This window comes from Ambystoma mexicanum, chromosome 12 (assembly GCF_040938575.1).
Source record: "Ambystoma mexicanum isolate Mex_15411 chromosome 12, UKY_AmexF1_1, whole genome shotgun sequence".
Classification (NCBI taxonomy): Eukaryota; Metazoa; Chordata; class Amphibia; order Caudata; family Ambystomatidae; genus Ambystoma; species Ambystoma mexicanum.
In genome coordinates, this window is record NC_090936.1 from 5,477,814 (window position 1) to 5,492,484 (window position 14,671).

The following is a 14,671-nucleotide window of genomic DNA, read 5'->3' on the forward strand; positions in this document are numbered from 1 at the left end:
CCCCTGGCGCTCTGGCGGGTCTGAAAGTTAGGGCACATTAGTAGGACAAAGTTTGGAGAAAGAGCAAGGGAGCTGTGATGTGCTGTTGGCAGCTTCAGTTCAGTTAACACTGTTCATGACCTTTTTTGGTGTGGTATCTGGTCAGAGTCCATCGTGTGCTGTTGTGTAATGCTCTCTGTGGTGTGTTTTATGTTGTGATGTGGTTTAAGAGGTGTGGTTACAGTTTGAGGTGTGTGTGAGGAGGGTGAGGTTTAGTCTGGAGAGAAACGCACTCCTATTGTCTCTTTCAAGATGTAGACAAGGTTTCTTCTTTACAGAGATCTAGTTGAAATGTATTTAAGTGTTGCATATTTCTCCCTTCTAACGAAGGCTTATTTTAAAACGGACTGTTAAATTAATAATTATTTCAATCAAGAAACCTTGAGTATGAGTATAAGTGTTATTTGAATACATGTCACTGTGAATATCTATTACAACCCTACAGCTCACATTGACCCCTCTTGAGATAGGCCTGGCTGCTCAGTCACTCGGCCAACTTGTCTGGTACAGGCCTATACCAAAGGTTGGGTTACCTATTGCCAAGAGGACAAGTGTGGTGTAGTCTCCCACAGGGTACTTACTGCATGCAGTCTTGCCTAACGCAGAATGTCTGGATTCACCACGCCTATGTCTCAGATGATTTGTTGTGTGTGTTTTAGTTAATCTCATTACGAAGTCAGTACATCTCGAGGAATACTGCTCGGGAATCGTGTATGTCGGTTTAGCGCATTCCGTCTTCTACTTCGTAGCGTGGGTTTCTTAGTGTGGTGATGGTGGTCTCATTTGTCTGGCGGGTTAGCTTAAATGGAGGGTTAGTTTGAGGATGGTTGTCTTGTGAGGTAGTAGTTTGATCGTGTGGATGCACAATTGGGTTGGACCTTTATACAAGGTCAGTGTAGTGATGTCAGGGGAATGCTTGGTAGTGGGTGAGGTTGTGGGTTGTGCCCGTTGCTGTGTAAGCCTTGTTAGCTATTCTGTCCTGATTGGGTTGTAGCTCGTAGTTAGTTCCGCCAGGCATTGTCTGATGCTCAAAGTACCTAGATAGTTTTATCAACATGGGAGGGCCGCCAGAACGTAGGTTGGTTGGCGATTTACACTTGAGAAGAATTCTTTCAAAGGTGTGCAGCATGTGGGTCACCAAGAAACTCCCTCAGCCCCCCCCCTCTCCCCAGGAAATGTTTTATGTTACAATGTTACAAACACTAGATTGGTACAACAATGCGTAAAATACTCACAGCAGACAACCTTAAACATTAAATATTTTTATTTAATGTGTTTAAAAATCAAATGGAAAAGTCTTTCCCTGTACATGGGACAGTGTTTCGAGATATAAAGCTAGAATACTGTCTTTCAACATGAAACGCATGTCCTATGCACCAAGTGCAAAAGGTCAAAAAAGGAAAAGAAAGAAGAAAAAATAAAAAAAATGGGATCTGCACATTTTTTGTTTTTCAAAAGGCAACTTTTTGCACACGCTGACATTGCACACAAGCGGAGGCCAGTCGGTGAAGGCTGGCTGCTCCGGCTTCCGCTGCCTTAGATGTTGTGGCGCTGATAGTGGTAAGATGGATAGAGGCCGTCATAATGCCACTGGCGCCATTGCTCCACTTGCTCACGAGTCCTCTCTTGCTGTTCTGCAATGGAAAGACCCCAGAAGAATGTCAGCCAGGCCAGTGAGTCCACCAGTTCATTACATGTACAGTTCTTTACATTTTGCTTGAAAACCAACGTATATTCTATATACTGCATTCAGTTTCTAACATAGTGGCTTTAATGACTGGCACCTACTGTGAGACCGTCTGATTCACAGACGTGGTATGAATGTACATCCTTCCCAGCCTACATGTGCGCTGTGGCAGCATTTTGGGCAGAAATTGTGACTCCTTTTTAGTGTCCGTGACACCCCTAAGTAGGCTTGGGGGGGCCCTGTGATTTCCAGGCAGCACCGTGTGACTGGTCCCGGTAGGTTTTCATTAATGCAAAAAACCTAAGAGCTTGGAGTTGAAAGAGGAGGGAGAAGTGGGAGGGAAAAAAGATGGGTAAACTGAAGAGGAGCGACAGGCCCTCAAGAAGCAGCTGAAGGGCATCAGGTTGGCTTTTCAGGGAGAGTCCTTGTGGAGACTCGCTCAAGTGTACTCCGCTCACAGCAGTGGCGGCCCAGGGACATCCTCAGATCTGCTTTACTGCATGTACTTGCATTATATGCAGCACAGCTTGCACTGCTGCAGGCAGCTCACCAAAGAAACGGAGAGGTCATTAGCGCAGCTTCCCAGATAACCTGATCACTTGTAACAGTGAAAATGGCTGCCAATGACTCGCTCATCACAGTCTATACCGAACCCGTAGGTAACTGGGCGCAACGAGTACAAGAATACTTAAAGCTTATGTTACAAGGTGAGACAGGTATGGGTTACATGGTAAGAAGGTTACAAAGTATGATGGGAAGGCAGCAGATAAAGTTCAGGAGGAATACCATGGAATAGTACAGTAGGTAAGTAGGACAGGTACAGAGAGTACAGTAAGGATCATATATCATTGGATCATAGCCAGTTCAGAGTGTTGCGTCTAAAGCTAAGGAAGGATTGGTCGGCTCTGAGAGAAAGATTGAGGTAGTGTGTTCCATGATTGGGCGGCTTTCACTTGGAAACTACTTCCTCCAGATTTTTTTTAGCTTAAATTTGGGAATGTTCAGACATTCCCAAAGCCGCTCTCGAGAGGTGTGTAGAGGTTTTCCTAACGATTCTCTCTGAAAGGTAGGGAGGTGCTGCATTGTTAAGGCATTTGAACGTGAGGCAAAGTGTTTTAAGCATAATTCTATCGCTGATCTTCAGCCAATGGTGTTCTTTTCGGATTTCTGAGATGATCTCTATTGGGTACGTTCAGAGCAGTTCTTAGTGCAATGTTCTGTAGGATTCTGCTCTTGTCTGGGATATACTTGTTGGCACCTAAGTATAGGGCGTTAAAATAATCCAGTTTCACAAGTATTGGTGCGTTGGCGAGGATAATGCAGCTAGCTTTGGATAAGAGAGGCCTACAAGCCCTGATAAGCTTGCACGAGTAGGCGGTTGAAGATGCCATGGAATTTACCTGTTTGCTTAAGGATAGAGTGGAGTCAAGGTAAAAACCTAAGGTTTTTACTTCTTTGACTACCTTGATTGTGATTCCGTCTATTATTAAGGCAGAGGAGTTGGTGTCCAGTTTTTTTAGGTTAGCGGCAGATCCAAGTATCAGTTCCATTTTGTCGTCATTCAGACCGAGGCCATGGGTTGCCATCCGTCCTGAATGAGGAGGTAGATTTTATTTACCAAAGCAGTGTCCTTGCCATATTTGCCCGAAAGGGGAATGAGGATCTGGGCGTCATCTGCATAGTTAGGGTAGCTGACACCCATCTGTCCAATGTGTCAAACCGAGGCTTTGTAAATATGGTATACATGGTAGGCGATACACAGAGCCTTGTGGACCACCACATGGTCTGGATGGGGTCTGCAGATGGGGAGAAAAATCTCATTGTTCTGTTGTTTAAGAAGGATTGGACCCAAGCTATTGCATCACTCGAGAAGTGGGCCACCAAGGCCAGGTGTTTGCACAGAACTTCGTGGTCAACCAGGTCGAAGGCGGCTGACAAATCGAGTAGGAGTAGCATAGCAATTGTCCCTTTTGTCCTTGAGCTCATCGATTTGAGTTTTTAAATCAATTAGTGCCGTTTCCGTGCCATCATGTGGTCTGAAGCTGGATTGGTGGCAACCTAAGAGATGGTTAGCCTCGAGGTAGTTCTGTATTTGTAGGTATGCTACTGTATCAATTATTTTGAGAAGAAAGGGCACCGTGGTGATAGGCCTGTAATTTGTTGGGATGGAGGGGTCCAGGGTTTGTTTTTTTAATTTATTTTTAGCAGAGGTAGGAGCCAGGACTGTTTTAGGTTGCTTGGGACCATGTTAGTCGCAAAGGAAGAATTAATTTGTTTTGAGATGAATGGCGCTAGGTCTCTCGCTGCATCTTTAATTATCTGGGCGGGGCAATTGTCTCCATGGCAGTTGGGTTTCAAAGGTGAAATAATGTTTTCAGTTTCAAGGATGGATATTTTGGAGAATCTAAATGTTTCTAGGGTACTGACAGATTCAGTAGGACTGGTGGATTGTAGTTCGAGATTAGGCAAGGTGGCTTTTTTGTTGGCTATCTTATTTTGGAGTAGTGTTATTTTGTTAGCGAACGCATTTTGTATTTTTGAGCACCATGGTTTGTCCTTGGGCACGTTGTGTCTGGGAGGAATGGGGGATTCCATTTCTCGTAGGATCATAAATAGTTCCTTAGGGGTGGAACTGGCCTTGGTGATTCTTTCGTTATAGTGGTTTTTTTGTGCTAATTATTTCCTTTTTGGAGTTTGAAAAATCAGTCAAGTGCAGCTTGTTTTCTTCTGTGGGATTGTCGCCAAACAGATAGTAGTTTCCTTTTTTGTACTGAGGGTTTTAATTTGTGGTGTGAACTAGGGATTAAGATGTGCACGCTGTTTGCTTCTACGCAATTTGAGTGGTGCAATGATGTCTAGGGCCTTGGACATGGTAGTGTATATGCCTGGACAAGGAGGTTAGGGTCGGAGGCACTTGGGAGTAGGTTGAGTGAAGGTAGGATGTGTGGGAGTAGCCGTTCCGCTGTGTTTTTAAAAAAATGTTTTTACTTCTGGTAGGGAGGGGTGGTGCCATGGCATTGTCTCTGGCCAGTTGTCTGTTGGTAGCTAAAGTAAAGGCGAACAGGTGGTGGTCCATCCACAGTTGTGGGATGATCGTGGTGATAGAGGTCTCGCAGTTCAGGTCCGCCACCTAATCTATGGTCCTCCCTTTGACGTGGGTCAGTAGGGATACTCTTTGGGTCAGTCCTTGTTCTACAAGGATGTTGGCTACTGCCTGAGCATTTTTGTCAGCAGGATCGTTAAATCCGAAGTTAAAGTCACCCAGTAGTAAGATTTGAGAGGAATTGTTGGTGTTATTGGCAAGAATGCTGGAGATATCCTCCTCGAAAGTACCAATAGGGCCCGGGGGTCTGTAAAGTAGGGAGATGGGGAGTTTGGCAATGAGCCAAATCCACAGGATTTGAGTGGGGGTGATGGCATGAGTCTTACAGCGAGGTTGGCTTTAGCTATGAGGGTTAAACCGCAACCTCTGGCATTAGCTCTATATGCTCTGAGTATTTGGTAGTTGTCAGGTATTGCTACCGTAAGGACTGGGCCAGCTGCGTCATGTAGCCATGTCTCTGTGAGAGCTAGAATAGCAAGGGCGTCCATGGAGATCAGGTCTGCTATTTCAGTGGCATGTGCCACCAACGAGCTAGCGTTAATTAGAGCTCCAGAAATCGTAGTTATGTTTTTAGGCTGCTGTGGTCTGTTGAGAGCAGATACAGGTAGATTAGTTTTAGTCTTGTAAGGAGGGTGGGCTACCATGATTGAAGTTCTAGATAGGCTCTCAAAGGAAACGCAACAGAATAGTACTTGCAGCTGGTAGAAGGAAATGGTGGAATATATTTTGAGGTCTACATCGCATCTTTAGAATGTGTATTTTCCCTGTTTCTTTTTGCGTTTAACTGATTCTGTCAGGGTTCTCTTTGCCCCTTTGGCCCTTTAGCCTCTATGGTTCCTTGACTAAGCGTTGTGGTCTGTTGAAGCTCCTTTGTAAATTCTGTGATGCATTTTTATTTATTTTATTACATTTGTTATACGCCCAGACCCGGGGCTATCACGGCGTAGTTACAGACCTTGGGAGAATGCAATCTTAAATCTGAACAGAGAGATACACACGAACAGTCAATTATATACATTACAGTCAGACATGTACAATTAATACGAGCGAGATAGTGCTCTAGGTTCAGTTATTACCTGTTGAATAGCCAGGTTTTCAAAGAACTTTTGAATTTTGGGAAAGATGTTTCATTCATAATATTGGCGGGTAGAGAGTTCCAGTGTCTGGGAGCCAGAATTTTAAAGCTGCTACCCCCCGCTTTCTCTCTTTTGTATCTTGGGATTTCGAGGTATGCGTTCTTATTGGATCTGAGGAGTCTGGTCTGGGGTTTCTTCATGACTGTGGTGTTGAGGTATTTGGGGGCTTTGTTGGCCATGCATTTATGCATGATGCTCAAGGTTATAAATAGGATTCTGGCTTGGATGGGGAGCCAGTGGTGGTCTCTTCTGGTGTTGGAGATATGTTCAGATTTTTTGATGCCTGGGGCTGCTCTGAGGGCTTTGTTCTGCATAAGTTGAAGTTTGCGGCTAGGTTGGATTTGGAGGTGCCAAGGAAGAGGATATTACAATAGTCTAGCTTGGAGAGTATGAGAGCTCTGGCTAGTGTAACACAGTTGTTGGCTGAGAGGAATTTGCGACTAAGGGAGATGAGTTTGGAAGTGTAAGATGTGGATGAAGCTAGTGTGTTTACTTGTTTTGACATAGTTAAGGTGGCATCTAAGTAAACGCCAAGGGTCTTGACTCGTTTGAGTACAGGGATCGTGGTGCCGTCAATGGTGAATGATTTTAAAGACAGGCTGGAGGGTATCAATTTTGGTGGAGGAACCTAATATGAGCAGCTCTGTTTTGTCTTCGTTTAGACAGAGGCTGTTGTTGGCCATCCAGTTATGTATGAGAGAGTAGATTTGGTTGACCAGTAGTGGTTCTTGTTCGTAATTGCCTGAGAGTGGGATGAGGATTTGGGTGTAATCAGCAAAGTTCGTATAGATGACACCCATGGCATCCAAGGCTGCAAAAAGCAGCTTAGTATAGGCATTATACAGCGTGGGGGATAGGCAGGAGCCTTGCATGCAAGCAATATTAGCACCTGGGTGGGGGTAGCAGCCAATCGTGTTCCTTGGATTGCCGGCTAAAACCGCTAATCTCAGCCCGTGTTCCATGGAACTTGGAGGCTGCTTCCCCTACCCGCAGCGCCATCTTTCCCCCACCTTCCCTTCCACATTTTTTGTCCCCCCCCACTTACCTGTTTTCTTCAGCAGCGACGGCCCCTTTGCCACTGCACTTCTGCTCCTGATCTGTGGCTGCCATAGAAATGGAGGAGGGGCTCTGTATGAAGCCCCGCCTTCCATATTGATAGTCATCTTGGGACAGTATTTTCATTCATTGAACGGAACGCGTGCAGTGTCCCGTTCAATTAATGAAAATGCTTTTTTTTAAAAAAATGTTAACAACCCAGGTCGACTGCTCTTTATCTCAGGCCCCGGGCCAATAACACCTTATCTGGACCACCGGATCGGGTATTAACGGCACATTTCAGAGTTGCAGTGAAGTGATGGAATGAGATGCAAGTTCTACGTTTACAAAGTGACTTATGAAAGGTCACGAGTAACGTTCACTGGCAGGATGATGCTAGGAGAACCTAGGCACCAGACTATGGGGAAGAAACCTTGTGCCAGAAGATGTCCCGCGATTCCCCTCCTCCTGCTCTCACTCCCCTTCCTCCTCACTCTTCATCGGTTCATCTCTTTGCTTGCCAACATGGAACCCTGCCTCATCCTGTGACTACCTAAATACTGTGGGACTCGCCTGCCCTTCCGAGGAAACCTTCAGTGGGCAGTGTGGGTACCAGTGGAGACTGGCCTCTTACTACACTTAGGCCAGTACCTGGACCACCAAAGTACAGGTGTCATATTGTCTAGTCTACTAACGCATACCCAACAATGTGACTTTGTGCAGTCTTCTTACCTCTAGTTAATTTATGAATTATTATTGTATGTAATTTAAAAAAATGCTACCAGTCATGCCGTGCACATTGGTAAATGGAGCGGCATCACTGATAACATTAGAGGTGGAAAAATAGCGGATTGTTTTGTCTTTACTGTAAAATAATTGATGGCTCGGTTTCCTGTGTATCTGCAGGTGAGGCAGATACCACTGTAACTGTAAGGTAGCCAGTTCAAGGACCATGTTGACTTGGGTTCATCTTGTTTGCTGATGGGCATGACGTGGGATTTTGGGTGTGCTGCCCCAAGACTGAGGTTCCCACTACAATCCCATCCAGAACAAGAGCCTTTTTCCCCCATTTGCTTTGGGGAGGCAGGGGGGAGGTCTATAAGAATGTTCCCCTCGACCTCTTACTGCTGCAGATCTACACAGTCACTACTGTTTATGGCGTCTACCAAGAATAAGCAGACCCTAGCTTTCTAGCTGTCATACTTAGCCTCCAATAAACAGTAAGACTCTATATAGAACAGATTTTTTTTAAACATCTTTTTCTTAAAGTTTATAAAAAACTACTGTTTAGGAGACCTTGCCTTTTGAGTTGAGTATACAAAGTATTAATGTTAATGGGAAGAAAACCCTGGAACAAAGGTCATTCGACAACACTTCAATTGAACCATGAGAAATTCGAGCATTAGAGTATTTGTGTTAGGACATCAGAGCAGGCAAATAACTATCTTACACACACACACACACATACACACATATATATGTTCAGGCTTTCGGTTTTCCGGGACATGCCCAACAGACCTCTCATCTGGTGGTTGGGCTAGTCTTCTGGAGTCCTCTGTGTGCAGGTACCCATTAAAGCCCCCCCAAATACGTTCAATAAGATTGGTCTAAGATTGGTCTTACGAGCCGAGTCTGATAAACTGCATCAACAGTTCTCTCACCAGAACATGCATGACACACTACATGAAGTGCCCTTCATGTCGCAATCAATGAATTGTGTATTGCAATATCATGTCCAATTAAACACAATTTGCTCGGGAAGGAGAAATTACTTCTCGTAATGTTCTTTCTATGGGTTCTTCTCCCGCAGATTCTTCATCAGATAGATATCCCTTCAAGCGTCAGCTGCTCAGAAAAACTTTTGACAAGGGGCGTAGTGCACCTCTACTCGGCTGTCGATCTGCGCTGTTGTCGGCTCTGGATGTAATGTTGGTCGTCGTACATATACTGCGTCACTATGCCCCGTACCTCAGTTCCAACCCCTGCAAGCTTAGCCACTACTGAGGGAAACTAGCGAGAAAATGGCAACAACCGAAAGAGAATAGAAAATGCAATGTCAACTGGGATTATTTTGGGTGAAAAATAGAGACCACAGAAGGAATGCAGAACTGAACCAAAAAGGGTCATAAGGCCCTAGAAGTATCAGATAAGATTCCCAGCGCATTCACGGCAAAAGATTCTGCAAAACCACCCTTCCGAACAGAGCGTGGGCCCCGCGGGTGACATGAAGTGAAGACCAGGTCACAGCCCAGCAAATGTCTTTAACCGGTACTCCTCTCTGCAGCGCCGTAGAGAAGGTCCACTGGTGGCATGGGCCCTAATGCCGGGGGGCAACTCTTTCCCTGGAATGTGATGGCACGCTGCACAGCGTGATCCACCGTGAAATTGTTTGTTTAGAAACTGTTAAACCTTTCCTGGCCACAAACAATTGGTTGACTTTCCTGTACTCAGCTGTCCGGGCCACGTAAAACTCAATGCATTCTTATGGTCTAGTCTGTGAAATGGCTCCTCCTCCTTAGGGAAGTGCGGGGTGGATAAAACACAGGAAGTTCAATTGCTTGGGATAAGTGGAATTCGGACCCCACCTTGGCCAGGAACCCGGACCACAACTTTAGAGAAGCCTTCTCTCAAAAGAAGCAAAGGAAGGGTGGCTTACAGTATAGGGCCTGCAGCCTGCTGACCTGCCTGGCTGAAGCGATGGCCACCAGGAAAGCGGTTCTCAAAGTAAGTAACCGCAAAGAACAAGAATGTTACTGCTGAAACGGAGCCGCCATAAGAAATGTGAAGACAAAGGTCCCAGTCAGGAACCACAATAGTAGTAGGTGGAAACGTATTTGCAAGGCCCTTTAGAAATTGGGCTATAACCAGGGTCGTGAAGAAGGACCCTTGAGCCAGAGACCTTTTGAACACAGTCGCCAAGTACCCTTTGACTGTGGTGACCTGAAGAGGCCATTGACAGAAGGAATTCCATCAGCAGGGCTAGAGATAGTGTCAATCCCGCATTCTCTGCACCACACCTCGAATCTTCTCCACCTGCGGGCATAGTGATCTTGTTGGCCAGCAGCACCTCGAGTACCTCCGCAGAGAGGTCCCAGTCATCATGTGTCATCTCAAAAGCCATGCATTTAGGTTGAGGGTTTTCGGGTTCGGATGTGGAGACCCAACCTTCACACTGGGATAGGAGGTCCGCCGACAAATGCAACCGGAGAGGTGGGCAGAGGGTCAAGTCCAGAAGGTCCGAGTACCATGTCCTCCTCAACAGACTCTGTATAAACCTGAGCATCAAGGATCAGGCCCTGGTGTGGCGGACCACCTTCCTCCTGGACTGTCTCTCCCAGGTCCAACTTGGGTCCTTTAAGTCCACCGCCTCTCTCTCTCCACATGTGTCCCCCAGGGCTCTATCCTCTTCCCCGACCCTTCAATGTCTATCTGGCCCCTTTTGCCCCCCCTGATCTCCACTTTCCCTTCTAACTTTGTGTTATGCGGATGACACTCTGCTCTGTTTCAGGCTTCCCTCAGCCTCCTCTCCTCCCTCATTCTTCACTGTGTATCAGCAATCCGGGAGTGGTGTGCCTCCAATGATCTTTGCCTTAATGCCAGTAATATGGGCATCCTTTTCATCGGGGAACCCTGCGCCCGCTTTCCCTTTCATGTGGCTGCGCTTCTTGCCTTCATGCGAGGCAAAAATCCTTGGCGTCATCTTGGACTCCACACTCTCCTCCTTTCCTCACATCGTGGACCTTACCAACAAGGCCCACTTCCAGCTGCACTGCCTCCAAGGTATTCTATCTCCCCCCCCCCCCCCCCCAAGAATCTCAGTGTCTCCAGAGCACTGGTTCTCTCCAGGCTGGACTACTGCAACAGCCTTTTCTTTTTCTCAATCTGCCTACCTCTACTCTTCGCCCCCCCCCCTGCATCTAATCCAGAACAGAATTGCAAGACTTATCCTTGGCCTCAAGCCCAGGAATTGTATCTCTCCAGCTCTGAAATCTCTCCTGGTGGCTACAAGGATCAAGTTCAAGACCATCTGCATTGCCCACAAGGCTTTCTGGGGCCAGGGCTGGCACTCCATCGAACTCTCTCTTCCAAAATACCTTCCCTCTCGAGCCCTTCGCTCAGCTACCTACAACTCTCCGAGGGTCAGATGCTTCTCCAGGCAGATGGGGGGTAGATCTCTGTCCTCTGCAGGTTCCTCATTCTGGAACGGCCTCACTGCCCCTCTCAGACTTGAGCTGGACTGAAGTTCTGGAAGCAGCTCAAGACCCTCCTGTTCTCCTCTGCCTTCTCTCGCCCTTGCTAACTTACCTGTCTGCTGCGCTGGTTGGCTGCTTGGTTCCCTCAGTCTCAATGGGTACCAGGCTCATTCCACTACAAGTTTTCCTTTGCACTGCCTCCTGTGCAATTAGGGGCTGTAACTGTCACCCCCTATGGCCCCTCCTTGCACTTAACTAGAGCAGCGCTGCCCTGGCTGCACTTCTCCCTTCCTCGCCCTTGCACTTCTATTGTCGCACTTGCACAGTCTGAATGACACAAGGCCTAGTAGGATTGTTTGTATTGTCCTACCTAGGTCTTCCCTCCCTTGTCTTGTGGAGCCTAGAAACCCTTGTCTACAGGTGTGTTATAAATTCAATATCAAATATCAATGGAGCTTTGTGGTTGAAAGGGGGCAGCTTCCTATTGAGAGTATGTTTACTCCCTATCTTTCTTTTTTGGTGTCCAGTGCAGCCCTTCTCTGTAGGGATGTGTGTATCTGGCTGATGAAGAATGTGTGGGAAAGAGACAATCCATTGAGTGTTGCTTTGCTGCAGGCCTCAGATCCAGAGAACCTGCTTTTCGGCCCTTGAGCAGGGTTTACTCATTTCAAGTCCCCAAACGGCCTGTAATGCACCTTGGCTACTCCTATTAATGTGCGATCTCTGCCTCTAGAGCATTCACTCTGGCATCAGCCCTTGATTTAATCAGGATTTAATACGAACAACAATCGGGAAACCAACCACCCAGACAGTGACCAATAAAACCATTCAGGAGTCTGTCTTGAGATAAAACATGTTGTCGTTGGAGCAGCGTCTTTTAGAAGAAAGTTCCTTTACTGGATTGAATGAGGATATTTGCTGGTAATGATCGATCAGATGGATTCCCCCCCGCCCCCCTGGTTTTGATCTCTCTCCCCCCCCCCCTTCTCTGGTCTCCGCCCCCGCCTCTTGTCTCTCCACCCCCTCGGGTCTCTTCTCTCTGGTCTCTCTTTCCCCCTGGTCTCTCCCCCCCCCCCACTGGTCTCTCTCCCCCCCTCCTGTGGTCTCTTCCCCATCCCGGTCTCTCTCCTCCCCCCCACCTCTCTCCTCCCCCCTCTGGTCTCTTTCTCCCCCCCCTCTGCTCTCTTTCTCCCCCCCTCTGGTCTCTCTCTTCCCCCCCTCTGGTCTCTCTCTTCCCCCCTCTGGTCTCTCTCTTCCCCCCTCTGGTCTCTCTCTTCCCCCCTCTGGTCTCTCTCTCTCCCCCCCCGCTGGTCTCTCTCTCTCCCCCCCTCTGGTGTCTCTCTCTCCCCCCTCTGGTGTCTCTCTCTCCCCCCCCTCTGGTCTCTCTCTCCCCCCTCTGGTCTCTCTCTCTTCCCCCCACCTCTGGTCTCTCTCTCTCTCTCCCTTCCTCCCCTCTAGTTTCTCCCCCCCCCCCTCTGGTCTCTCTTCCCCCCTGGTCTCTCTCTTCCACCTCCCGGTCTCTTTCCCCACCTCTTCCCACCCCCCCTCTGCTCTCTTCCCTGCCCCTCTGGTCTCTTCCCCCCGCTCTCTTTCCCCCCTCTGATCTCTCTTCCCCCCCTCTGGTCTCTCTCTTCCCCCGCTCTGGTCTCTCTCTCCCCCCCCTCTGGTCGCTCTCTTCCCCCCGGTCTCTCTCTTCCCCCCCGGTCTCTCTCTTCCCCCCCCCCCCCGGTCTCTCTCTTCCCCCCCCTGGTCTCTCTCTCTCCCCCCCCTGGTCTCTCTCTCTCCCCCCCCTGGTCTCTCTCTCTCCCCCCCCTGGTCTCTCTCTCTCCCCCCCCTCTGGTCTCTCTCTCTCCCCCCCCCTCTGGTCTCTCTCCCCCCCCTCTGGTCTCTCTCCCCCCCCTGGTCTCTCTCCCCCCCCCCCAGGTCTCTCCCCCCCCTCAGGTCTCTCCCCCCCCCCTGCTCTCTCCCCCCCCCTGCTCTCTCCCTCCCCCCCCCCCCTCTGGTCTTGCACTCCTCTCCTCACTGCCCTCTCTGGTCTTGCTCTCCTCCCCCCCCCCCCCTCGGGTCTTGCTCTCCTCCCCCCCCCCGGTCTTGCACTCCTCTTCCCCCCCCCCCTTCTGGTCTTGCTCTCCTCTCCCCCCCCCCTTCCCTGGTCTTGCTCTCCTCTCCCCCCCCCTCCCCTCTGGTCTTGCTCTCCTCTCTCCCCCCCCCTCCCCTCTGGTCTTGCTCTCCTCTCCCCCTCCGGTCTTGCTCTCCTCTCCCCCTCCCCTCTGGTCTTGCTCTCCTCTCCCCCTCCCCTCTGGTCTTGCTCTCCTCTCTCCTCCCCCCCCCTTTCTGGTCTCTCTTCTCCCTCCCCCCCCTTTCTGGTCTCTCTTCTCCCTCCCCCCCCTTTCTGGTCTCTCTTCTCCCTCCCCCCCTTTCTGGTCTCTCTTCTCCCTCCCCCCCTTTCTGGTCTCTCTTCTCCCTCCCCCCCCTTTCTGGTCTCTCTTCTCCCTCCCCCCCCTTTCTGGTCTCTCTTCTCCCATCCCCCCCCCTTTCTGGTCTCTCTTCTCCCATCCCCCCCCCTTTCTGGTCTCTCTTCTCCCTTCCCCCCCCCTTCTCTGGTCTCTCTTCTCCCCCCCCCTTTCTGGTCTCTCTTCTCCCATCCCCCCCCCTTCTGGTCTCTCTTCTCCCTTCCCCCCCCTCCCTTTTCTGGTCTCTCTTCTCCCTTCCCCCCCCTCCCTTTCTGGTCTCTCTTCTCCCTCCCCCCTCCCTTTCTGGTCTCTCTTCTCCCTTCCCCCCTCCCTTTCTGGTCTCTCTTCTCCCTTCCCCCTTCCCCCCTCCCTTTCTGGTCTCTCTTCTCCCTTCCCCCTTCCCCCCTCCCTTTCTGGTCTCTCTTCTCCCTTCCCCCCTCCCTTTCTGGTCTCTCTTCTCCCTTCCCCCTTCCCCCCTCCCTTTCTGGTCTCTCTTCTCCCTTCCCCCCTCCCTTTCTGGTCTCTCTTCTCCCTTCCCCCCTCCTGGTCTCTCTTCTCCCTTCCCCCCTCCCTTTCTGGTCTCTTCTTTTTGTACCCCCCCCCCCCCCTGTCTCTTCCTTCACTCCCCCCCCCCCCCTTTTTTTCCCCTGGTCGCTCTTCTCTATAGAGATGGCACTCTCTTGAAGGAGGTCCCCGAAGGATATGGAGATGTAAGAGGATGGTGGCGTCACCAGAAATGAGTGTGATGCACTGAGCAGAATGGACACAGGAAAAGGTGCAGAAGACCGTGATCTGATGGCGAAATCAAGAATCCGGACAGAAGAGCACTGCAGAAAATGCAGCCGCTCCATAAGTGCAGTGATGCAGCAACTCAAGCAGATTAAGTCATCTCCCTCCCTCCCGTCACGATTTCTAACTCTTTACGACTCCTGATGCCCCACCATGTCAACAGCCCCCTCCAGAATACCACTCTGAGCCATTAGATTATGCATCCCGTGCAGGTTCATGGAGAGTTAGACATCGTA

The 14,671-nt window shown here is 49.3% G+C and overlaps 1 protein-coding gene across 1 annotated transcript in view; it reads right to left on the minus strand.

Annotated features, from left to right (window-relative positions):
• Positions 1-1,285: 1,285 nt before the first annotated feature.
• The window catches only part of UCMA (upper zone of growth plate and cartilage matrix associated), a 105,413-nt gene continuing 92,027 nt past the window's right edge, over positions 1,286-14,671 (minus strand). Inside the window, exon 5 of the mRNA XM_069627797.1 lies at positions 1,286-1,673. Within this exon, the coding sequence (XP_069483898.1) occupies positions 1,576-1,673 (98 nt within the window). The 3' untranslated portion in view covers positions 1,286-1,575. The remainder of the gene's footprint in view (positions 1,674-14,671) is intronic.